This window comes from Macaca mulatta, chromosome 13, assembly GCF_049350105.2.
Source record: "Macaca mulatta isolate MMU2019108-1 chromosome 13, T2T-MMU8v2.0, whole genome shotgun sequence".
NCBI classification, from domain to species: domain Eukaryota; kingdom Metazoa; phylum Chordata; class Mammalia; order Primates; family Cercopithecidae; genus Macaca; species Macaca mulatta.
In genome coordinates this window covers 92,376,656-92,403,681 of record NC_133418.1, presented here as the reverse complement: position 1 = coordinate 92,403,681, position 27,026 = coordinate 92,376,656, and the positions used below count along the sequence as shown (strand labels likewise).

At 35.8% G+C, this 27,026-nt stretch overlaps 1 protein-coding gene across 32 annotated transcripts in view; it reads left to right on the top strand.

Moving 5' to 3' along the window:
- The window catches only part of BIRC6 (baculoviral IAP repeat containing 6), a 255,908-nt gene that overhangs the window by 171,237 nt on the left and 57,645 nt on the right, over window positions 1-27,026 (top strand). For all 32 annotated transcript variants that reach the window (XR_013402861.1, XM_077959773.1, XM_077959772.1 and 29 more), the window contains 4 exons: window positions 8,420-8,720; window positions 10,786-11,003; window positions 12,959-13,123; window positions 14,402-14,570. Coding sequence is in view for 31 of the 32 variants with exons in the window: in XM_077959773.1 (XP_077815899.1) it covers window positions 8,420-8,720; window positions 10,786-11,003; window positions 12,959-13,123; window positions 14,402-14,570 (853 nt within the window). In the remaining variant the exon portion in view is untranslated. The remainder of the gene's footprint in view (window positions 1-8,419; window positions 8,721-10,785; window positions 11,004-12,958; window positions 13,124-14,401; window positions 14,571-27,026) is intronic.

Below are 27,026 nucleotides of genomic sequence, written 5' to 3'. Positions count from 1 at the left end.
AGGACTTGAACATATCTTGGGAGGACAAAATGCAGCCCCCAATAATACTTATTTATGTTATTGCTTACCTACTATTCAAAAAGATATTTTTATTATAAGGTGATATAACTCTGTTATAAGGTGATTGACAGAGAATAAGTAAAATTTTATTTCTTACTAGACAATGACGTAATTACTCAAAAGTTTGAAGCAGAAAAGACCCCAACATTTTCAGCATTATTATTGTTCAACATAAATGATTTTTTCTAATTTAGTATTCAGTGTGGTTCACTATATTGATTAGTAGCTGGAAATGGGGTCCTGGTAATACATACCTAAGGATGTGAAAGTGACTTTAGAATTGGGTACTTGGCAGAGTATGGAATAATTTTGAGTAGCGTGATTTAAAAAAAAATCTAGATTACCTTGAACAGATTGTTAGATAAAATGTGGATGATAAAGCTTCTGCCAGTGAGGGCCTAGATAAAAGTAAGGATCATAGTGGATAAAACCTATAATGTCTTAGAGAATATCTGAATTGTCGTAAGCAGACTTGGTATACATACGGTGTTTAAAGTGCTGACAAGGAGGTTTAGAAGGAAATGAGGAACACGTTACCAGAACCTGAAGGAAAAGGGATCTTTGTCATATAGTAGCGGAAATATTAACTCATTGTATCCTAAATGTAGAAAGCAGCACTTGCATGTAATGAACTTGGATATTTAGCTGAGATTTCCACACAAAGTGGTGAAGGTACAACTTGTTTTTTTCTTGCTGCTTATAGTGAAATGTGAGAGGAAAGATACAAATTGAGAGAAGAACTGTTGAAATACAAGCAATTAGTGCTTGTCAGTTTGTGAAATTACCTATCCAGATGACAGAAGGTGCTAAAATTTAGAGATTCACTATCAGAAAAGCATGCTCCGAAGTGTAAGCCAAGGGTGAGGCTGGACAACTTTTTGCTAGTGCCTTAGAAACATCAAAAGTCAGAGTATTCAGTCACATAGAGGGCTCTTTGAAGAGATTAGGCATATAACTCGTGGATTTCCTCAGCCGTCTAAGCAGAAGCCAGGAATAGAGGATATGATGTGATGATGGAAGCACCCAACAGCCATGGAACGTGAGTAGTCTCTGGAAGCTGGAAAAGGTGAGGAGCTATTATTCCCCAAGAGCCTCTAGAAGGAATGCAGCCTTAGATTTTAGTCCCATAAGACCTATTTTGGATTTCTGACCTCTGAAATTTTAAAATGATAAATTTGTGCTGTTCTGAGCCACTGAGTTTGTAGCAATGTGTTATAGTAGCAGTAGAAAAGTAATACAGAGTTTGGTCTATAATTGTAATGCCCTTGTCTGGTTTTGGTGTCAGGATAATACTAGCTATATGGGATGGGTTGAGAATTTCTAATATATCAAATTAGGGATACTGTTAGGTGTGTTTAATAAGAGACACTGGCCAGGCATGGTGTAATCCCAGCCTGTAATCCTGTAATCACGCCTGTAATCCCAGCACTTTGGGAGGCCAAGGCAGGAGGGTTACCCGAGGTCAGGAGTTTGAAATCAGCCTGGTCAACATGGTGAAACCCCGTCTCTACTAAAAATACAAAAATTAGCCCGGTGTGGTAGTAGGTGCCTGTAATCCCAGCTATTCAAGAGGCCGAGGCAAGAGAATTGCTTGAACCCGGGAGGTGGAGGTTGCAGTGAGCCGAGGTGGCGCCATTGCACTCCAGCCTGGGTGACAAGAATGAAACTCCGTCTCAAAAAAAACCAAAAAACAGAAAAGAGACACTGCAGATAATAACAGTAGTGAACTGGAAGATGTATCAAAAGAAATCATTCAGCTTGGTGCAGCGGCCAACGCCTGTAATCCCAGCACTTTGGGAGGCCAAGGCAGGCAGATCACCTGAGGTCAGAAGTTCAAGATCAGCCTGGCCAACTTGGTGAAACCCCGTCTCTACTAAAAATACAAAAATTAGCTGGATGTGGTGGTGGGCGCTTGTAATCCCAGTTACTCTGGAGGCTGAGGCAGTAGAATCGCTTGAACCTGGGAGGCGGAGGCTGCAGTGAGCCGAGATTGTGCCACTGCACCCCAGCCTAGGTGACAGAACAAGACTCTTGTCTCAAAAAAAAAAAAAGAAATGGTTCAAACTGAAGCATAGAAAGTGTAAAGAATGAAAAGAACATAAGAGCTATATGGATTGAAGTGAAAAATTCTAACGTACCTGAATTTATAGACCCAGAAAAAGAGTGAGTTGAAACATGGACAGAAACAATATTGAGAAGAAGAAAAATCTCCCAAATAGATGTAAAACTTAAATCTCAATTCAACATATAAGAAACTGTTAACTTCATGCAGGATATGCATGCCTGGAACTGTCATGGTAAAAGTGATTAAAAACAAAGACAGCTGGCCACTACGGTGCATCCCTGAAATCCCAGCTACGCAGGAGACTGAAGTGGGAGGATTACTTGAGCCCATGGATTCCAGACCACCTGGGCAACATAACAAGACCTCATCCCCCCAAAAAGAAAAATTCTAAGGCAATGAAAGAATATTAAAGCCAGCCATAAAGGAAGTGACCTATATTTTCAAAACAGCAGCAATAACACTAACAACTGGCCTTTCAACAGAAACTATATGAGCCAGGGAATTACAACTTTAAAAATGCTAGAAGACAGTAAGCAACAAGGTAAAGCAAAACAATCTGTCATCCTAGAATTTTATACCCATTGGAGAACATTTTCTACAATTCTTCACCCACTTTGCCCATCGCCTCTCAAAAATCAGTGATGGCAGAATAACAAGTATGGGATTAACTCTGTGGTCTCTATAGTTAAAAACTCCAGACAAAATATATTTTAAAAGTTACTTAAAGGCTTTGAAGAGCAACGAGAAACAGGCAGAAATTTAAAGACAGAATTTAAGAGGATTTAAACATAGAATTAATAGAATCACATTCAGTGATATTAGTGTCTATACAGCTTTTCTCGGGGGTATCCCTCAGTCTTTGTTAGGTGGTACAGGTAGAACTCAGACTTAAGCCACAGTCGTATTGGCTGGAGTTTGATTCTTCCATACTGGCTGGAAAATAGGAATTCAGAAAGGAGGAAGCCAAAGCTGAGCAGCTCCAAATTCTGCACATCTCTAGCTTGCTCCAGAATTATTAAACATAGGCATTTTGAGAGCAAGCATGAACTAGAATGCTGAAAAAGCTGTACAGAGATTTCAGCTGCTGTCTATCACAGAGAGCATACAATTTGCAGTTTTAGTCCTGCTCAGAGATAAAAATCTTGGCTTTTCCATTGGAATTCCAAATGGCCCATACATTGAGAGTAAAGGCTACATCCTAATGAAGATTCACTTGAGAAATAAGGGAAAAATCAAAATAGACTTTTCTAATAAATTACAAAAGCCTCTAAGTTCAGGGTGATCTACCAATAATTTCCCTATCTGCTAAACAAAACTAAACACACTCCAAGGAAGATTTTAAAATCAAGAGTTGATACAACGTCTCATCAACAATGTACAGTGTACGGCAGGGCATGGTGGCTCACGCCAGTAATCCCAGCACTTTGGGAGGCTGAGGCAGGCAGATCACCTGAGCTCAGGAGTTCAAGACCAGCCTGGCTAACATGGTGAAACCCCATCTCTACTAAAAAATATGATAATTAGCCAGCAGTGGTGGTGCACCTCTGTAATCACAGCTACTTGAGAGGCTGAGGCAGGAGAATTGCTTGAACCTGGGAGGCAGAGGTAGCAGTGAGTGATCGTGTCACTGCACTCCAGCCTGGGTGACAGAGTGAGACTGCATCTCTGTAGTTAAATGAATGAATGAATAAATGAATGTAAGTGTATTGAATACCCCATTTGAAAAGCAAACATTTGTCAGAATAGAGAAAAAAGCAAAGCCCAAGTATATGCTGTCTAAAGAGATGTGCTTGAAAGAAGAAAGCTGCGGCCGGGCGCGGTGGCTCAAGCCTGTAATCCCAGCACTTTGGGAGGCCGAGACGGGCGGATCACAAGGTCAGGAGATCGAGACCATCCTGGCTAACATGGTGAAACCCCGTCTCTACTAAAAATACAAAAAATTAGCCAGGCGAGGTGGCGGGCGCCTGTAGTCCCAGCTACTCGGGAGGCTGAGGCAGGAGAATGGCGTAAACCCGGGAGGCGGAGCTTGCAGTGAGCTGAGATCCGGCCACTGCACTCCAGCCTGGGCGACAGAGCGAGACTCCGTCTCAAAAAAAAAAAAAAAAAAAAAAAAAAAGAAGAAGAAAGCTGCTATCCCTATTTTTTAATATATGACAAAGTTGAATCATAGACCAGCATATAAGAAATAAAAAGGATTATTAAATATGAAAGTATTAATTCAAAATAAGTCATAACAATCCTAAATTTGTATTTAATAGCTTCAAAGTACATGAATCAGAAATCTATAGAACTGAAGGAGGAACTAGATAAATCTACATTTCAGTAATAGATTATAACATTTATCTCTCAGTAAATGAAACAAAGTGAGGATGTAGGAGATTTTGGGAGAAACACCCAGAACTTCTAGATGGACCTAACCAACATTTATGGAACACAGCATTTACCAACTACAGGATGTACTTTCCAAAGAAAGATAGGCAGTATGCTGGCCTATATAAAAGTCTCAGTACATTTTAAAAACATTAAAATCAAACCCAGTATGTTCTGTAACCACATCAGAATTAAATTGGAAATCATTAGCAGTAAGATCTAGAAAACCTCACATATTTGTAACTTAAGCAGTATAGTTTTAAATAACACATGGATGAAAGAGGAAATCACAATACATACTACAGAATATATTTCAAAATGATAATCCCAGCATGACATGGGATATAGCTAATGCTTATAATTAAGAGATTTATCAGTGATGTACACTACCACCTCAGGAAACTAGAAAAACAGGAGTACAGTTAACCAAAAATCAGAAGCAAGGAATTATTACAGTAAGAGCCAGAATCAGTTAAATATAAAACAAAAAATCAGAGAAACAAGAAAACCATATATTTTGTCTTTTGAGACTTTTAGTAAAATTGATGAACTATGAAAATTTTTCAAGAAAAAGGGAAACCACACAAATTGGACATCCACAAATGATGGCAAGCACATTGTTGTAATTTCTATAGAATAAAATAAGGTACTATTATAACCAACTTTATGCCAGCATATTTGATAATTTAGATATAATGGATAAATTCCTTGACAAATACAACCAGAATCAACATAAGAAGTACATGTGTACGTTTGTATGTATACACTCATAAAGAATTATAATCAAACATACTGAATTTTTAGTCTGTTTTCATTTGTAAGTACCATGACTGTGATTTTTGAAATCACGTTAATCCTATGTTTCTCCAATTTAATCTGAAACTCATATTTTGTTCTTAAATTGGAGCATTTGACTACTTTAGAAAGTATCATGTCTTCTCAGTTTGCTGTGACATATAATGAGTATCAGAATTAAAGGCATCACATTGTTGGAATATCGTAATTCCTAAAAGCCTGTGAGATAAATCATATCTTATTTATCGAATTTAAAATAATTTATTTGTGTTTTAGACATTATTCAAAGTGAGCATGTCCTTATTAGACTCTTTCCTTTGGGAAATTGAGCTGTTTTATCCTAGTATATCAGAAATAAAATTTCTTTGTTGTTAATTGAGCAAAAGCATGCTTTTATGTACTTTTCAGTTTTGACTTTCAAAATGTGACATAATACAAGCGAATATAATATATGGTTTAAAAAATTAAATCCATCTTAATACCCTAAAGCAGTTCTGTTTGAATAGTTATACTTTTGACATTTGTATAAAAATCAGTTTATATTCTACTGTATGCTGCTTTTGCTGAACCTGTATTCTGAAATTAATCTTTGTTGATGCCTAAACCTGTGGTGGTCTCATTTGTATAGCTGTAATATACTTGCTGTATATTTAACTATACCTTACTGTGTGTATTAGTCTTAATGTTGACTGGCATTTTTATTGTTTCCAGTTGTTAGCTATAATGAAAAAGGTTGTTGTGAAGAATTGTATATGTATCTAATATAAGACTTAAAAATTTTTATCTGTGTAATGGGAGATGGGAAATGATACATGATAGTGGTTTTCATTTGCTCTTCTGATATTCATGAAGTTGAGGGTCTTTCACTTGTTGAAGAATTTGAATGCTGTAAATCAAGAGTTCTTTCGTTTTGCTGTCTTTTTGCTTTCATTGTATTTGGTTTGTTTTGTGGCATCATTTGAGAAATAGTCTTTTAAGAAAACACTTAAGGTAAACACTTGAGGTAAAGTTCTGCTTCTATAACAATGTTCTATTATCATATAGGCACTTTTATATGAAACTATCTTTTGTGCAGCATAAAATAATAAATATAGAGGTACTTTAAAAAAAGTTTCCTGTAAAGGGTTTCAAAATGGTTTAGAAGTGAAAAGTGCCCAAATTCCCATGTTCTTACAATTAGGCTATTTCATATTGTCATTCTGGCCTAAGCTTCAGTAGTCAAAATAGGCTGGCATCGAAATTGCAGCTGTTTTATTCAGTGTACAGATGTATGTAGTGTAGCTGTAGATCAACTTAAGACGGATCTAAGCTGTAGATCAGCTTCAGACTTTTACATATATATGTAAAAGAAGGAAGAAATAGTGAACTAATCACAGAGTTACTTCACCATTCATTTAAAAATCACCCCACAGAGTTACCTATCGATCTACTACTGAAGTCATACAGGAAGCTTAGGCATGATCCTGATGTTTTAAGTGAATAATGAGATAACTCTGTGATTAGCTCACTATTCATTTCATTATATGTTTGCATGTAGAACTTCAAATTAGTATTTAGTGAAGTACGTTATTCATGGCCAAGCAAGATAAATAGAATATTTCTAAATGAAATGAAAAGTTTGTAGGGCAACCATGCTCAGAATTGGAGTTTCTCTTTGAATTATTAAGATTAAATTATAGACACGATGCTCCTTTACTCCTAAGTGCAGGAAACTTCTCTTAGATAACCACAGTACAATTATACAAATCAGAAGTTCACACTGACTCTACTATGGACTGCAAATCTTACTCAGCTTTTGCCAGTTGTCCTTCTAATGTTCTTTAGGGCCAAAGAAAAAGAAATCAATTTTCTTTTGCATGGTTTGAGGGTACTAGTAGTTCAGGATCATCTGTTGCATTTTGTTGTCTTATAGTCTTCAATCTGTAACAATTCTACTATCTTTATTTATCTTTCATGGCCTCGATGGCCTTGACAGTTTTCAAGAATACATACTAGAAATTATGTCTATATATATATTTACACATATGCACATACATGTATTTTCTAGGTATGTTTGCCGATAGGACCCAGAGGCAGACTCCCCCTAGTGATGTATGCGCATATATCTTCCATATTGTCATTTAAAAAATTTTCCACTAAAAGAAATCAGGGCTCCTTGGAGAAATTCTAGTATTGAGGAAGGGTATATAGACATGAGCCTAGAATGTTTTGCTGTGTTAGAAAGCAAGGAAATGCTTAAAGAACAATGGGGGACAAGTTAATAGCAAGCAGGATCCTGCTTTAATGAGATCTCAGAGACCAATTCTTATTTCCCTCAAGCATCAGAATTAATAATGATAGTAACAATATACCTATGTAATAAAGTTAGAGTCCATATTGATAGAAATTAATAGACAAGAAGGGAATGTTTTTCCTTATAGCTTGGTGCCAACTAACAAATGTAGAAGGAATGACAGAATTAGAAAGTCTCCTTTTGATAACCACAGTAGTAATAATTGTTTTAGGAACAATTATAAAAATGCTAAGACTAACTGTTCAAAAGTTTGGCGAGAAATAAGGTATTTAAATAGTCTCAAGAATCTGCATACAGATACTTAACTAATTATAAAGGTGGAAATAACTAATATAGCGACACTTGGCAGACGCTGCCATACTTCGGATGTCATGTGCGTCTTGATGTTTGGTAGCTTGTTTTTATTTTTATTTATTTTTTTGAGATCATTTTGTCACCCATGCTGGAGTGCAGTGGTGTGATCTCGGCTCACTGCACCTTCCACCTACTGGGTTCAGGTGTTTCTCCTGCCTCAGCCTCCTGAGTAGCTGGGACTACAGGCATGCACCACCACACCTGGCTAATTTCTGTATTTTTAGTAGAGACGGGGTTTCACCATGTTGACCAGGCTGGTCTCAAATTCCTGACTTCAAGTGATCCACCTGCGTCAGCCTCTGAAAGTGCTGGGATTACAGGCATGAGCCACTGTGCCCAGCCGGAAGCTTGTTTTTTAAAGCAAGTAGTTTTATTAATCCTATAGTCCTATATTTTAAAGAGATCATTTAAAGTTACGTCTTTACTTTGAATCTGATGTTGAAAATGTGAACAGCCAAGCGAACACTTTTCTTTTTCTTTAGGTGAGTGCTCCAGTTGTAACATCCACCACTCAGGAAAAGCCAAAGGATAGCGATCAGTTTGAATGGGTGACCATTGAACAGTCAGGGGAGTTAGTTTATGAAGCACCAGAAACTATCGCGGCTGAACCTCCACCTATCAAGTCAGCAGTACAGACCATGTCCCCCATACCTGCCCATTCTTTGGCTGCTTTTGGATTATTTCTTCGTCTTCCGGGCTATGCCGAAGTGCTACTGAAAGAGAGAAAACATGCCCAGTGCCTTCTTCGATTGGTATTGGGAGTAACAGATGATGGAGAAGGAAGTAAGTGTTTAGTATTAAATTTGTCAGTACATATGTGAATAGATTGTGTAAAGTTATCCAGATCATTGCCTGTTGTTCATCATTTATTTCCTTCATAGTTAAGCTGTTAGATGATTTGTTGTAGGTGGTGTTGTAGGTGGTTAGTTATAATAAATCCTAAAGAATCTTCATTTTCATCTCTGTATTCATTCAAAAATTATTTTCCTTGTGCTGACAAAACTGTTGGGCATCACTGGAGGGATTTAAACATGAAGCAATTATTTAGAGCTACCCCCAAGTAGCTAATGTTCTCCAGTAATAGTAACAAGGGATGTATATAAACATGTAGACTTAGCAAGTTATAAAATCCCTTGAGCACTCTTGAGTGCAGTATTATGGAGAAACACACGTGTGAGAGAGATTATTTATTTACTACACAGCAATGTGAATGAAGTGGGATAGTAGTTTTTAGTGGGGCCTTGAAGGACAGGTTAGATTTAGGTTGCGATGAGTTATCTCAGAAAGAAAATAAATGGAATGAGCAGTGTTTCCAGGTTAAAATCTGTGAGAGGGGATAAGTTAGCTGATGAAAATTTGTACAAAAGGCAGCATTGTGAGCATTTTAAAAGCTAATATTGGTAACAGATCATGGAAAAAACTTGCTTAAGAACTTTAGATTTTATTTTGAATAGCAATAAAGGCTTATTAAAATGTGTTAAGATCAGTAATGTGTTGAATATAGTTTTTTTTAGAAAATGAATCTGGTAGGAATACTTAGATTAAAGAGAACAGAATCAGGAAAATAATGCCATAATATGTATTAATGATAATATAGAATAATAAGAGAAGGCTGTGATGATTGTTTCCTTTGGGTTGGCATTGTTATTTAATAGAAAGAAAAACTGAAGAATTACAGGATAGCCTGACAAGTCGATTTTCATTTGGGTGACCTCTACATTTTCACTTACTGTTTATTCTCTTAATATTTACTAGACAATTAATACTTCCTTATGTTATTTTAAAACCACAAGGTTTTGATTCGGTTGATTTCTTTCACATGCCATTTAGAAAGAATAAACTGTTAAGTCCTGTACTACAAAGTATATTTAATCTAATAAAACTATATGAATTTATTTGTAGATCTTGAAACTCTGAAGCTATCAAATATTCAAAGTAAATATTTTTTCCTTTATATTTTCCTAACAACAAAAATCCCTCATAAATGTTGGCATATAAGTGGGCCTATGTAGTTTAAACCTTTGTTATTCAGGTATCAACTGTATTTATTTTAGTAGGTCAGGAATTTCTAATTGCTTGATCTGATTTTTTTTTTAAGTAGGTAGAGGGGTAAGAACCATTTTTTTTATTGATACAATAGTTGTACATATTTATGTTAAACATATGATATTTTGATACAGACATAGAATGTGTGATAAGAACCATGATATTTCAACACTCTGTTACTACAGTGTTAAAGTAGGTGTAACCCTAAACAGAAAAGGAAAAAAAAAGCCTTTCTGTAATTTCATACTATTTTTAATGCATATACAATGAATTTTTATTAAAAAGCGTAGTTATGATATCTCTTTCTGTAATAATTGTTTCGTGTACCATCCACGTAGCATTGCTTTCTTTGCATGTAATACCCCTTCCTGGCTAGAACACAGTAGAACACTGTTGGGAAAAAAATAGTTTTACTTGTTCATTATCTGTTCATGGTTAAAGCTACTCCCAAGGAAAGCAGTTACTTTCTTACTGTTTAAGATACTACTAATGCTTCTTTTCTATTGTTTAGGTTTTAGTTTAAATTCTATTTGTAATAATTTTGACATAATCTATAGCTATTATCATACATGTTTCCATTTTTTTTGAGGTTTATGTGTACTGTGTCTGACAGTTTTTCCTGACACTTATTCGTGATTAAATTTTAAGATACTACTGTTCTATTTGTAGTATTTGGTTTTTAAATAATTTAGTGATATTATTTTGTATTACAGTGTCATTATTAATTTATGATCCTGTATGTAGCTTCTTATTGTGCTTTAACTGTTTTTAATCTTGAAGTCCTCTTCTTTTTTCAATCTAGGTCATATTCTTCAATCTCCATCAGCCAATGTGCTTCCAACCCTTCCTTTCCACGTCCTTCGTAGCTTGTTTAGCACTACACCTTTGACAACTGATGATGGTGTACTTCTAAGGCGGATGGCGTTGGAAATTGGAGCCTTACACCTCATTCTTGTCTGTCTCTCTGCTTTGAGCCACCATGCCCCACGAGTTCCAAACTCTAGCGTGAATCAAACTGAGGTAGGTTCACTTTTAATTATTTCAGTTATTAAAAAAACTAGTTTTAATTAGGGAGTACAGAGTAAAGTTTTTTTCTGAAGTAATCTTTCAGAGACTCGGGTGTTCCATTTTCACATCTAAGAGGATATTTAAAACATTATAAATTGATTGCTTTCTCTGTTAGTCTCCTTCAGTAAACCAAAAAGAAACCTATCTACTTGAAAAACAGAAAGGATTTAAGTGCTTAATAAGCTTTCCCATTTGCCAAGATATGCTGAATTTATACTGTGATCCTTCTTCCTTCCTTTTTGAACTTTTAAGAATAATACTATAAAATGGGGGTTGTGGGTGGGGATCTAGCCAGTGCAGTAAGACAGGAAATTCAAGAAAGAAAGAGAAAAATTCCTCATTATTTCAATATGATTTAATTGTATTGTAGAAAATACCAGAATAGGCTGGGTGCTGTGGCTCACGCCTGTAATCCCAGCACTTTGGGAGGCCGAGGCGGGTGGATCACCTGAGGTCAGGAGTTCGAGACCAGCCTGGCCAACATGGTGAAACCCCGTCTCTACTAAAAATGCAAAAATTCACTGGACATGGTGGCGGGCGCCTGTAATCCCAGCTACTCGGGAGGCAGAGGTGGGAGAATCACTTGAACCCAGGAAGTGGAGGTTGCAGTAAGCCGAGATTGCGCCATTGCACTCCAGACTGGGCGACAAGAGCTAAACTTTGTCTCCAAAAAAAAAAAAAGAAGAAAAGAAAATACCAAAATAATTAGTGGCATAAGTGAGTTTATTAATGATACAACATGGGGTCAGTATATAAAAATTAGTTAATGTTTACATACTAGCAACAGACACATAAAATGAGCTTTATAAAGATATATTTTAGAATAGCCCCAAAAATGGAAAATTTCTATGAATAAATCTGAAAAATATGTATAATACCTCTTTATGAATTTTTTGGCCAGGCATGGTAGCTCATGTCTGTAATCCCAGCACTTTGGGAGGTGGAGGCAGACAGATCACTTAAGGTTAGGATTTCGACACCACCCTGGCCAGCATAGTGAAACTCCATCTCTATTAAAATTACAACAATTAGCCAGGCCTGGTGGCTCACACCTATATTCCCAGCAACATGGGAGGCTGAGGCAGGGGAATCTGTCTTTGCTCATGTATATCTTCGATGGGTTAGATATGATAGTGCAATGGTATTATTTCTTCCCAGATCAATCCTTAAGTTTGATACAATTCCAGGTTCATTTTGGAGGAAGTTTACAAACCATTTATAAAATGTATATAAACATGCAAAGGGTTAGGAATAGTTGAGATACCCTTTTACTATATCCTAAAAAGATCTGCTCATATCTCAATTCAATTTTGAGTCATTGACTTTTTAGGTTCTAGGGTGGTTTATCCCTTCTTTTCTTGATAAATATTTTTAAATATTTATTTATTCTTAAATATAAGCACTTTGTCTCCATTTACCCCTTCCCCCAGCCCCTGGCAATTAGCAATCTGCATTCTGTCTCCATGCATTTACCTATTCTGGATATTGCATATAAATTGAATCATGTAATGTATTGTTCCTTGCGTCTGTCTTCTTTCATTTAGTGTAATGTTTTCTAGGTTTATTCATGTAGCATATATCAGTATTTCATTTCTTCTTATGGCTGAATAAATATCCTGTTTGTTGATCCATTCATCTGTTGGTTGGTATCTGGGCTATTTTCTAATAATCTTTTAGTTTAAATGGTGCTACTGAAAACGTGTGTCTATTTCAGTACCAGTTTTTAATCTGTTTTAGTACTAGAAGTGGAATTTCTGGGCCGTACAGAAAATCTGTGTTTAGTTTTTTTGAGCAACCACCAAACTGTTTTCTATAGTAGCTGCATCATTTTACTTTCCCAGTGATAAATATTTTTGAAGATAAGTAAAAACAAATTGTAATGGATTTTCATTTTTTGTTATTTTAAGCCACAGGTGTCAAGCTCTCATAACCCTACATCAACAGAAGAACAACAGTTATATTGGGCCAAAGGAACTGGCTTTGGAACAGGCTCTACAGCTTCTGGGTGGGATGTGGAACAAGCCTTAACTAAACAAAGGCTGGAAGAGGAACATGTTACCTGCCTTCTGCAGGTATATTTTGTAAACTTGATATTCTTCATAATAATGTGTTTTTTTGTATTATTTTAAAATATTGATAACTAATCCAACTATCCTCAGCTATGTTTATGCCCACTTGTGGTTCTTCTTCCCAGTGCATTCTAAGATACCACCGGATAAAGATTGTTCTTGCTTACTTGTAACTCTGTATTTCTTCGCTCTCAACTAGCTTCTTCACTGAGAGGAAAGTGGCAGGGATGAAATTATCTAGTAGCTGGAAGATGCATCTTCCTACAGGCATTTTCTTGTTTAATGTGTTGTATGTGGGCTTTTTTTTTTTAACTGTTACTTTTTTATATGCATTTTGGTTGCTTACTTTTTTTTTTTTTTTGAAACGGAGTTCACTCTGTGGCCCAGGCTGGAGTGCAGTGGCGTGATCTCGGCTCACTGCAACCTCCACCTCCCAGATTCATGGTTGCTTACATTTTTAAAGATAACTTTTCGGCTGGGCATGGTGGCTTACGCCTGTAATCCCAGCACTTTGAGAGGCCAAGGTGGGTGGATCACCTGAGGTCAGGAGTTTGAGACCAGCCTGGCCAACATGGTGAAACCCTGTCTCTACTAATAATACAAAAATTAGCTAGGCTTGGTGGCAGACACCTGTAATCCCAGCTACTGAGGAGACTGAGGCAGGAGAATCACTTAAACCCAGGAGACAGAGGTTGCAGTGAGCCAAGATTGTGCCATTCCACTCCAGCCTGGGCGACAAGAGTGAAACTCTGTCTCAAAAAAATAAATAGATAAATAACTTTTCTAGATTCAGGCAAGTTGAACAAGAATAGAAAGTCTTTATACCACAGAAATGTATAGGGGAAATACTTAATGAAAAGATTAGCTTTGCTTCCTGCATCAGCTAATTGAAGTTGGTTAACACGTTGAATGTGTTTTCTGCAACTCTAGAATGCTCCTTCTAGTATAAAGTTACAAGATTTTGTTACCCTCAAACTGTGAATTGAGTCTATTCAATAAAATATGTAAATAATACAGAGTTGATACTATGTTTTTATGTTCGCAGATGTATTGTTTTTATATGTCTAGTCATATGTAATGTACCATCCTTTGTAAGCAACACTCTCAGACAAAACAGATCCTTCCCTTTTGAAAATTTAAACAAATAGTTATTTTAAAACATCGTATAAGGTACTGTTTAAGTAGAAAATATGTACTGCTAGTATTCAGATTGAATTTCTAACCATAAAAATTTTTGAAGTATGTGAAACTGAAATCCAAATTAATTTCAACAATTTTTAGGTTCTTGCCAGTTACATAAATCCTGTGAGTAGTGTGGTAAATGGAGAAGCTCAGTCATCTCATGAGACTAGAGGGCAGAACAGTAATGCCCTTCCTTCTGTACTTCTTGAGCTTCTCAGTCAGTCCTGCCTCATCCCAGCCATGTCATCTTATCTACGAAATGATTCAGGTAAATAATCCCTGTAAATGTCTTTGTGGATGAATAATTTTGTTTGCTTATTTTATCGTTGTCTAATAGTAAGCTTCAATTGAAATACTTGATGGATTTTCTGGAAATATTTGATTGTTTTTTTGGTGCCCTTAATTTGATACTGTGTCATCACTTACCCTAGAACACAGAATAAAAGTTTCATTATTCCTTTGTCTTTATCTGTGAAAGGTGAAAGTACACTTTTTCCTTTTAATTATCTGTAACTGAAAATAATAGGGCAAAGTCTAACAACTTCATGACATCATTCTGATCTGAATATAGTCAAAGTTCTGTGGATTTTAAATATTTTTGTCAAACAAAATTGCTGACAATGGTTATTTTTGAAGAAAAGCAGATACATAAGTCACTCAAGTCCATAGGTACTTCATAAGAAGATGATTAATTTCTTAAAATTCAATAATAAAAGTACTGTAGCTACTTATTTTGCCAGTATACAGCTGATTATTGATTGAATAATATAGTTTATTATTTCTTTGGTTACGGAATTATCATCTAAGAAATGTATTCTTTTCCTAAGAATAGAAAGTTACATGTTCAAAAATGTATAGATATTTCCAAGAGAAACAAGCAGTTAACAGCTACTTCTTTCAGCCAAAACCTTTATTATTTATTATTTCAACTCTGTTCTCATATTCTTATCTCTGTCTTTATTTATATTCTTACTCATGAAAATAAACATGTATGTATTTCATTAATTTATTAAGGAAGAATAGATAAGGAAAACAATGGGAGTGAATCTTGGTAGTCTATTTTGTGGTTGGTAGCAGCTAAGTGACACAATTGGATGTTTGGTAAAAGTGTTAGTATTTGAAGGGATTATTGCCCATATTCCCCAGTATCAGGAGGATTGTTGTCCTTTAAAAATGTGCCATTTCCCAGTCTGTTTCAAACTCTTTCATAAAAGTATTAGACTGATTTTTTTGTTTGTTTTGATTGACTTGTTTGGTACATCAGATTGGTCTTTTTAAAAAAGTAGATGTCAAATGCATATAGTATATTTTTTGATTAAAATGTTTGAGACTATAATTTTAATTTTAGATTATATAGAACAATTGAATAGAGTGAGATGGGTTTCTCTTTATCTCACGTCTCTATTATTGAAGTATTATTTTCTTAATCCTTATACTTTGAAGACCTGACCTACCAAAAATTTTAAATTTCTGTTTTAGTCTGAAATTGACTCTCTTATAACACTGAGCTTTTACCTTTATGATTCATTGTCAAAAAGGAAATCCAGGATTATTTACATAATATTTACAGTAATTGCTATTCATGTAAGTGCACTTCCTGGAAAGGTGTGTATGTTAACAAACTGATTTTTGGTAAATGTATGGAATTGCAGAGACTTAGATATTATATCTTGGAACTATTTTAGAAATTTAATGTGACAGATCAAAGTTTGACCTTTCTTTTGTGATTCATTATTTTCCTGGAAAAAAGAAATTTCTTTCATTAGGTTTAGATGTTCTTGAATTTGGTACCTTGTCCAGTGGTTAATTCTAATTGATATATTTGGATGTGGTAACAAATACTTAATACAAGATATAATACCTTGTATTAAGATAAAATGATGTAACTTGTATTCGGTAGGTTAAATGGTAGCATGCCTCCTAAATGATATTAAATATGGATTCTTTTCAGGAAAACACAGCTTAATATTATATAAGTAAAAATGAGTATGTAAGTAAATATATAATTATATAAGTAAATATAAATATAAAAATGTAAATATATAGTTATCAGTTTTGGTTAGAATAGTAATAATTAATTTTTTAAGTGGCTGTTGTTTATTTATTTGAGACAGGGTTTCCCTCTGTCACCCAGGCTGGAATGCAGTGGCACGATCTTGGCTTGCTGCAACCTCCACTTCTCAGGCTCAAGCAATTCTCTTGCCTCAGCATCCTGAGTAGGTGGGATTACAGACATGCAGCAGCATGCCCGGCTAATTTTTGTATTTTTGGTAGAGATGGGGTTTCACTATGTTAGCCAGGCTGGTCTCAAATCCTGGCCCATGTGATCTGCCCACCTTGGCCTCCAAAAGTGTAGATATACAGACGTGAGCCAACACACCCTGCCTTAAGTGGCATTTAAAAATCTGAACAAATTATCTAGCCAGAGTCTTCCTTAGACTTAGTAAAATTTCTATTTTGGAAAATTAGTCTAAAGTTTATTTTCCAATTTTTTCTTTTTTTTTTTTTTTTGAGATGGAGTCTTGCTGTGTCGCCCAGGCTGGAGTGCAGTGGCCGGATCTCAGCTCACTGCAAGCTCCGCCTCCTGGGTTTATGCCATTCTCCTGCCTCAGCCTCCTGAGTAGCTGGGACTACAGGCGCCCGCCACCTCGCCCGGCTAGTTTTTTGTATTTTTTAGTAGAGACGGGGTTTCACCGTGTTAGCCAGGTTGGTCTTGATCTCCTGACCTCGTGATCCGCCCGTCTCGGCCTCCCACAGTGCTGGCTGGGATTACAGGCTTGAGCCACCGCGCCCGGCCCAATTTTTTCATTTGTGTATCTAGTATTATTTTTGGCAATGTGGGAGTTGAGGTATGTGACAGGATCCACTCCACAATCTTTTACTTCATTTAGTTGTCATGTCCTTTTCTTCTCCTGTAATCTGGAAGAGTTCCTAGTCTACCTTTATCTTTCATAATACTGATATTTTTATAGAATATAACCATTTATTTTATAGAATATTGTACAGATTGGTCTGTAAGTGTGAGAGTAGTCCTCATAATTTTGCCTGAGATAATTGTATTCAAGGGATGACTTGCTTATATTGCTAGCAGATGATATACAAAAACACCGGCCTAATATAATAATCTTTTCTGAGAACTTTAGAAAATAATGCCCATTTTCGTTCTATAACATGTTTTTAAATGATTGGTGAGCAAGACAAGAAAATATAGGGAACATACTAGTTTATGCCCTACTTTCAGTGCAGAGATTGGTCTGTCATTGATTTTAAATATCAGTTGTGGTTTCTGTCCCACACCCTTTTTGCCCTTATTTTCTGGCTACAGGTATACGTTAGATACTTTGTAATCTTCAAACTTTTATGTTTAATGACTATAGATTGAGATGAATACCAGAGTCTGCTCCTCATTTTAATAAAACCTTCAAGTTCTCATATTAATGAGTTTCCTATGTAGCTGGTTAGCTAAGTCTGTTTTATTTAAATAGAAGTTTAAAAACTGGCCTGAACATATTAAATGATAATACTAAGCTGGCCATAAGGATCAACAATAATTGCTCATAAAATTGATCTTCAGTTTTAGTTCTGAACATCTTTGCATCAAAGGTCAAAAGAGAATGTTGTTAGTTGTAAAATTATTACCAGAATAGAGGAAGCATACAAGCTCCTTAGGGGAAAGGACAACCTTTTTTCCATTACTAACTTGTCACAATTCTACAACTGAGACACAGATCCTATTCTCCAGAGGCAGGCCCTGATTATATTTAGTGATTTAATCATTAAATATATTTAGCCATTAAATAGTTGCCTAAGAACTTTTTACTTGCATAATAATGGCTGTACCATTATTTAACCTAATTTACTTTTAGATTGTTATTTTATTTGTAAAATTTAAAATTATTAGATGCTTTTGGGAACATTTATATCCAGAGCTTTATACATTTAGTATTCTTAAGATAAACTCCTGGCCAGGCACGGTGGCTCACGCTTGTAATCCCAGCACTTTGGGAGGCCGAGGCAGACAGATCACCTGAGGTTGGGAGTTCGAGACCAGCCTGACTAACATGGAGAAACCCCATCTCTACTAAAAAAATAAATAAATAAAAAATAAAAAAATTCAAAATTAGCTGGGTGTGGTGGCGCATGCCTGTAACCCCGCTGCGTGGGAGGCTGGGGCAGGATAATTGCTTGAACCCAGGAGGTGGAGATGGCACCGTGATGAGCCGTGATGGCACCATCGCACTCTAGCCTGGGCGACAAGAGTGAAACTGTCTCAAAAACAAAAAAAGATAAATTCCTGGTATTTCATCTTTTTGAATTCACTGTTTCTAGCATAAAATTTTTATGACTTAATGGTAGTTTTCCTGCTATTTTGACATCTTTTTGTAGGTCTTAAAATGGGTGGAGAGGAAAATTTAGATATGTAAATGAATGGAGACTTATTTTTTATTTTATTTTTGAGACGGAGTCTCATTCTGTTGCCCAGGCTGGAGTGCAGTGATATGATCTTGGCTCACAGCAACCTCCGCCTCCCAGGTTCAAGCAATTCTCATGCCTCAGCCACCCGAGTAGCTGGGACTACAGGCGACCGCCACCCGCCTTGCTAATTTTTTTTGTGTTTTTAGTAGAGACGGTTTCACCATGTTGGCCAGGCTGGTCTCGAACTCCTGACCTCAAACGATCCACACCCGCTCGGCCTCCCAAAGTGCTGGGATTACAGACAGGCATGAGTGACCACCCGGCCTGTAAATGAATGGAGACTTTTAAAAAAGTGTTTGGTGGCATTACAGCATAAACATAAATCTTCATATTTAGGCTAAATTAATCAGATTTATCAAAGGTTAACATCATGGTTCCAGTTACTCAAAATAGTAAGTTTGATGCTTTAATAATTTGTTTCTTATTGCTTATTAAAATAAAGACATATGTTAGTGTTCTAGATAGGAAAATACATTAATTATTTGCTCATTTTAATTTATTTCTCAACATTTTCACTTCCACTTTTCATAACAAATGGTATTCTGGAAGTTGCATTTTGTATGCCAGAATCGTTTTTTCTCCAGCCGCTGTATAGTATGGAGTTACCCCACTGGCCACTAGATGGAGTTCCTGTTTCATTTTTAGAAGTATTTGTTACCATTCAAATGTTAACAGGCAGAATGTTACTTTAGAGACCCCAGCCTTCTGTTTTAGAAAATGATATGTTCCTTTTTTTAGAAACAGCATATTAAAACTCAGCACACATTAAATTATTTGCCATTAACTTAGTGAGGTATGCTACAAATTCTTATTGAAATCAAATCTTTACCTTTTTAATACTGGTCTTATTATATGGGGATGAATATTCTTTCAGAGTATAAAGGGAAATTGCTGTTATCCTGGTTAATCTGACAATTTACAGATTAGGAAAGAACAAATGAAATATAGAAAAATGTATTCAGTTGTTCAAGTTTAACTGGTTAGCGGTAACATGGTGATTATAAAATTCACTTATTTTCAAGTTTAAAAGCAAGGTATAAATGGATTTTGTCATTATGAGAAAGAAAAATGAGTAACTGATATGTTAGAGTAAGGTAGACATGAGAGAGCAGGCACAGGACTTCATTGGGAAAATTATAAAGTACTGATTTGGCTGGTTATGTTAGTTAAATGATGGTATATACTAGGATTAAAATTTTTAATTTCCCTAATATTGGTTTGACAGTTTTATGACAAACTATAATGTGTCAAAACCCATTACTACATTTGGATATACCATCTGATTTTTCTCAAAGAGTATTTTGTGTGTTTAAAGCTGTTTTTGTTATTTTATATTACCTTTGGATATGTTTCTTTAAGAGTCGGTATTTAATTTCATGAGTATACTGTTTGAGAATAAGGTTAATTTTGTTGTTATGACAAATGTCTTAATTTAAATATGACCATATTTATTAAATTCAAATTACTTAGTAGTTACTTCAAAGTAAATTTGCAGTTGGAAACTAGCCATCTTCCTAGGTCTCAGGGCTCTTTAGATTAAAAAGGACATAGAAATTGTATTAGTGCTCTTACAGGAAAAGATAAGATTTGATACCAATAGAAAATATATAATTTTTAAACACTTTATTTTGTTGATATACACTGCCTGAGAAACAATTAAAAATTACCGAGCTGTCATAACATGATACTTAACTGTATATCCTTATTTTTAGCTTTCATGGTATTAGTTCATTTGAAACTGTCAAATTATGCCATTTCTTTGTACTGTTTTAATAAAGAGTCTGGATGCTGTGGTGGTGGTTCATGCCTGTAATCCCACCACTTTGGGAGGCCAAGATGAGAGGATTGCTTGTGCTCAGGAGTTTGAGATCAGCCTCGGCAACATAGTGAGACTTCATCTCTATGAAAAAGTAAAATAGGCTGGGTGAAGTGGCTCACGCCTGTAATCCCGGCACTCTGGGAGGCCAACGCGGGCAAATCGTGAGGTCGGGAGATTGAGACCAGCCTGACCAACATGGTGAAACCCTGTCTCTACTAAAAACACAAAAATAGCTGGGTATGGTGGCGCGTGCCTGTAATCCCAGCTATTCAGGAGGCTGAGGCAGGAGAATCGCTTGAACCCCGGAGGCCGAGGTTGCAGTGAGCCACTGCACTCCAGCCTGGGCGACAGAGCGAGACTCCATCTCAAAAAAATAAAAAATAAATAATAAAATAATCTATCAGATTATTCTACTAAGTAGAGTAGCAGACCAGGAGTGGTGGCTCACACCTGCAATTCCAGCACTTTGGGAGGCTGAAGTTTGAGGATTACCAGCCTGGGCAACTTAGACCCTGTCTCTATAAAAAACAAACAATCAGCACTCGCCTGTAGTCCCAGCTACTTGGGAGGTGGGATCCCAGGAGGGCGAGGCTGCAGTGAGCCGTGATCACACCACTACACTTCAGCCTGAGTGTCAGAGTGAGACCCTATCTCAAAAAAAAAAAAAGGTAGAGTAACCTGACACTTTATTTTTAGCCCAAACTTTACTTTAATAGTATTTTAATATGGCTCTAGTTTTTGTGAGAATTAGCTGAGCAATACAAATAAAATTTAAAACACTTGCCCATGTTTAATGTATTTATTTCTATATATGGTCACTCACAAGATATGTTGATGGCCACTAAGTATCTATAATGTAAATGCTTATCAACAAATGTTAATTCCTTTTATTTAGAGTTTTCATTTTTGTCAAGGTCATCCAATGTGGAAATAACTTTCGTATAGAACATATCACTCTATGTGTTAAATAATTATGACTGGTAAGTTTTATAAGGGGAGGACTGGTTGCTTAAAATTTAGATGAGTTTTGAATTGCTTTGATTTGTACAGATTTGTAAGGATGAAGTATTATTTCACTTCTCACACACTTTAGGGATACCATTCTTGATTACCCAGAGTAGTCCTTTCTTTCCTATGAGCTGCTCACATACCTAATCCTTGTATTATCACCTTTCACATTATAGTCCAGCTATTGTATACTTTCTTAATCAGATTTCCACGTAACTACCTACCAGATTAGCCGTAACTCTCCATTTCTTCTATCAAACATCCCAGTTAAGTGTGAGTTGTGTTTGTTTCCAGATTTGTTTATGCCAGTTGTATTTACACTATATAATTATGCAAACTAGATGTTTTTATGGTAAATCATGAAATGCTTTAAAAAAGTCCTACAGACCAGGTGCAGTGTTTCAAGCCTGTAATCCCAGCTCTTTGGGAGGCTGAGGCAGGTGGATCACCTGAGGTTAGGAGTTCGAGCCCAGCCTGGACAACATGGCGAAACTAAAAATACAAAAATTAGCTGGGTGTGGTGAATGGGCACCTGTAGTCCCAGCTACTTGGGAGGTTGAGGCACGAGAATTGCTTGAGTCCGGGAGGCATAGTTTGCAGTGAGCCGAGATCGAGCCACTGCACTCCAATCTGAGTGACAGAGCAAGACTCCATCTCAAAAAACAAAAAGAAAAGAAGAAACAAAAAAATATATTCCCAGTTTACTTAGGGAATATATTAAAATGTTAACAATGGTAATTTTATTTTGTATTACCCACATTTATTAAGAGAAATAATGTCAATACTTTATTGAAACAAGAAAGTTTCTTTTCTATGTAGTCTTTATTTTTCTGTGTGGCTTTATGTTTACAACTGCTTAACTACCAAAAGTCATGCTAATGGTTATTTCTTTTGAGATACTAAAATATAATTTCCAAAGACAGTTTTAAAAATATTCAGTGTTCATTAATGCTAACTAAAACTTTATTTTTCTAAACATTTTCATTGTCTTCTGTCCCATACTGACTAAATTTCCCTTTCCTGTATTAAGTAGATTACTAGAGGCTTAAAGAAAACGTAAACCTAAATGCAGTTTTATTTTAATTAATATATATTTTATATGTACTCTTAGAAAAGTTGTTGTGGCATTTTTGCTGTTGTGTCTTGTATTCATTACCAAATCTTGCATGTTTTGGAGTAGTCTATCTTCAGTGTCCATATTCATTGCTTTGTCTTCCCTGTTTTTTTCCTCCGTGAAAAGTTAAAATTTGCCTATTTGCTTTGTTGTAATTTTATTCCTCAAGCTGGAAGCATCATAGAGTAATTGCTCTTAGAGCAGGGAGTTACCCTGGGATATATGTTTTAATATTCTGGAGGTGTGCTTTTAAAGGATAGTCTTCTCAATCTTTCTTGTTAGAGCCAGATTTTGCCCTGAATGCAGTCCCTTGAACGAGACCTTCAGAGTGTGGTATGGATGTAGACAAAAACAATCACTAAAAGGTTAAGTACTGTTCCAGCTATACCTAACATAGTCAAGATACATTCTTCTTTTTCTTCTTTCTCTTCTTGCTGCTTTACATCTTCTGCTGTAGTGATGACAGAAGTGCCAGTTTTCTCAGAAAATGTCTTCATTTAGAGAAAAAGAGAATGATTGTGAAGCAAATTGCTAGAAAATATATTTATTAGAAATACTGGTAAATACTCGAAAATTGCTAGACAAGAAGTACTAGCTAGTAAATACTAGAAAATTGCTAGGAAATGTATTTACTAGCAGAGAGCTGGTAAATGTATTTATTATATGTGTTGTGTTTCTTGCATAGTTTTTCAGTGTGCAGTCCTACTTTAGTCTGTTAACGTGTTGGAAAATGATAGTAAATGAGTGTATTTTAATAGAATTTAAAATCTGTTATTTTAACAGTTGGGCTGAAGAGCCGAAAATATAATGAAAATGTAGAAGTTAGATTCTGCCATTTGTGTATTTTATATTTAGTAGCTACAAAGATTCTTAAAATTTTTTACATATCTAACTAGGCTGATGTATTTAATGTGAACTGCAATTTATATACAAAAAAACTGCACATACTTAGTGTATACAATTTGGTAAGTTTAGAACCTCAACTCCTTTTTAAAGCAACTCTTTTGGGGAGCAGTTGAGCAGAATAGGGATTTAAAATAATTTTTTCCTTTGAAGATTAGGAGATCATTGTGTCATTAATTTTATAATCTAGTATTGAAACTAATTCCATTTTACTAATATTTGGTAAAGCAATTAATAGCAGAGTTTATCTCTACTTAATAAAATATTTATTTCCACAGATTAAGCATATCACATATTTAAGCTTGAAATAATGGAGTTACTAAATGTCAGAGTTTTAAAATAATTAAAAGAGAAGTGCTCCTTACCCTACATTGCATCAGGAATAAAGTGTTACCAGTTATGTTGCTTTAGTCCACAATAGTGATGAATGAACCTTTTCTTTTCATGGAGGGCTTCCAAACAAAACCTGGACAAGCTTCATATTAAAGATGGCAAATGTTTTCAGTATATCCTGAAGGAATGTATCTTCTCTGTTAGTAATCTGTGGTAAATTTCACTGTAACTATTTGATGTAAATTGCTGGCCTCTGCAAGTAATAAGTCACACTGTAAATAGGTTCTATTTTTTAGTATTTTTAGGTTTTTGTATATGCTGAATCACATATTTCCTCCAAAATGCTAATGTTTACGGTTATTTCTCTTGAATTTTCTGTCTGATGAACCTTTACACTGTTCTTTTTCTTTTCAGCTGTTTGAAGATACTTTTCCTCATTGAAATGTTGTAGTTCCAAATGCAGAAAGTGATTTTATTCCTCTCCGTACTACCAGTTACTACTATAAAAATGAAAAAAAAATGTTTATTGGCATAAGTATAGTAATGTCACACACCTGCATCTGTAGCTGTTAATGATAATTCCAAGATAGTCTTCAAGCTATGCATAATTCAGCAACAGGTCCTTTTGAGGATTGGAAGGATAGTGACTTTACTTGCCTGGTTGTAAGCTGTAACACTGATTAAACATGCATTTGGTCCTTGCTGAGTAAAGGAGCTACAAGCTCCACTTGGAGACATGGCATTGCCTAACAACGTGTTGTGCCTCTGTTCTTTCTTTGTCAGGCAGGCAGCACATTGAATCCTGTAATAACAATGAAGTATGTGTAAAGGAGCTAAAGTTAAAGATACCTAAGGGTTTTCTGATGAAGCTCTTCATGGCAAAAATAGAATTAAATAATTCAAGATCGAAATAGTTTTTATGTTGTTTTATGCTTTAACAGGCAGGTTTTTATTAAGAGTTTATTATCTTTCTCCATTCTTGTTGCTGGCTGACCACTGGTACACATTAATTGATAAGAAAAGCACATGTCTTAAAAGGAGAGCATAAATCAGCTCTCCATTAGTTTTCCAAGTTCTCCTCTTGGGGGGGGTCTTCAAAATCTTTTAAAACTAATAATAAAAACTCAGATATAAATAACACATTAGTTTCCAGACATAGGCATAGATTGTCATATGCATTAATATCTCATAGTATTTGACTTAAAGGTAAGCATATTTACGTAACTAATGGTTGTCAAGAAAAATACAGAAATACAAAAAACTTGATATTTTTAGTTTAAAATAAAGAAATTTGATATCTTGAGATATTTTTAAAAGTATAGTAATGAAATTTAAAGTTATTTTTTAAATTTTAAAGATTTTTATGAAATAAACACACAATTTTATCTCTCACATTTTTTGGACTATTCCCAGTCTCATGGGCCAATGCTTATTATTACCTTGTTTTGCTAGCTTTTGCCTTCATACTCCTTGATAAGAAGAGAATATCTTCTGTTTCCATAATGTAAGATTCCCAGTTGGCCTCTCCTAATGCTAACTCAATAGAGTAAAATAGATACCAGTTAAATAAGAGGGAATAGCATGTTTCATTTATTTCAGAGGAGCTGTCTTATTTTATCTATGCCTTTATTCTTACATGTGAATATAATGTAACTATATTTTTTATTTCTTTTTCTTCAGTCATAGTCTTCTCTGTCACCCGGGCTGGAGTGCAGTAGTGTGCTCATAGGTCACTGCAGCCTTCAACTCTTAGGCTTAAACATCCTTCTGATTAGCTGGGACTACAGGCACCTGCCACCATGCCCACCTAAGTTTTTAAATTTTTTGTAGAAATAGGTTCTCATTATGTTGCCCAGGCTAGTTTCAAAACTCCTGGCCTCAAGCAATCCTCTTGTCTCAGCCTCCTGAGTCACTGGGATTACATTCTTAAGCCATTGTGCCCGACTTGATTTTTTTTTGTTGTTTTTTGTTTTTTTTTTGTTTTTTGTTTTTTTAATACAACATCTCGTGCTTTATAAATTGACCTGCAAGTAGGCTGGGCGCAGTGGCTCATGCTTGTAATCCCAGCACTTTGGGAGGCTGAGGTGGGTGGATCATGAGGTCAGGAGTTTAAAACCAGCCTGGCCAACATAGTGAAACCCCATCTCTACTAAAAGTACAAAAATTAGCTGAGCGTGGTGGCAGGTGCCTGTAGTAGTACCAGCTACTTGGGAGGCTGAGGCTGGAGAATCACTTGAACCCGGGAGGCAGAGGTTGCAGTGAGCCAAGGCCGTGCCATTGCACTCCAGCCTGGGTGACAGAGTGAGACTATATCTCAAAAAAATTGACCTGCAAGTGACATACTTTTTTTTTCTTTTTTCTTTTTTTGAGATGGAGTCTAGCTCTGTTGGCCAGGCTGGAGTACAGTGGCGCGATCTCAGCTCACTGCAACCTCCACTTCCCAGGCTCAGGCAATTCTCCTGTCTCAGCCTCTTGAGTAGCTGAGACTGCAGGCGTGTCACCACATCTGGTTAATTTTTGTATTTTTAGTAGAGGCAGGATTTCACCATGTTAACAAGGCTGGTTTGAAACTCCTGACCTCAAATGATCTGCCACCTCGGCCTCCCAAATAGCTGGAATTACTGGCATGAGCCACTGTGCCTGCCCATGAGTGATATACTTTCTAATTAATATTCATTAATTATGAAATTTGAAATCGTTTAATTTCATTTCATTTTGATTTTAGTTGTAAATTATATTCAAGGTTTTTTTTGAACCTAAAGTCTTTTAAAAGTTTCTGGGATTATCTTTGTGTTTATATGAAGAAATAATGCTTTAATCAGATTATACACATATATATCTGTATATGTGTGTGTGTGTATATGTGTATATATATATATTTTGTGTGTGTGTGTGTGTGGGGGGGGGGTAGATTTTACTGGGGGCAGTGGCTCATGCCTATAATCCCAGCACGTTGGGAGGCTGAGGCGGGCGGATCACGAGGTCAGGAGTTCGAGACCAACCTGGCCAACATGGTGAAATCCCATCTCTACTAAAAGTACAAAAATTAGCTGGGCATGGTGATGGGCTCC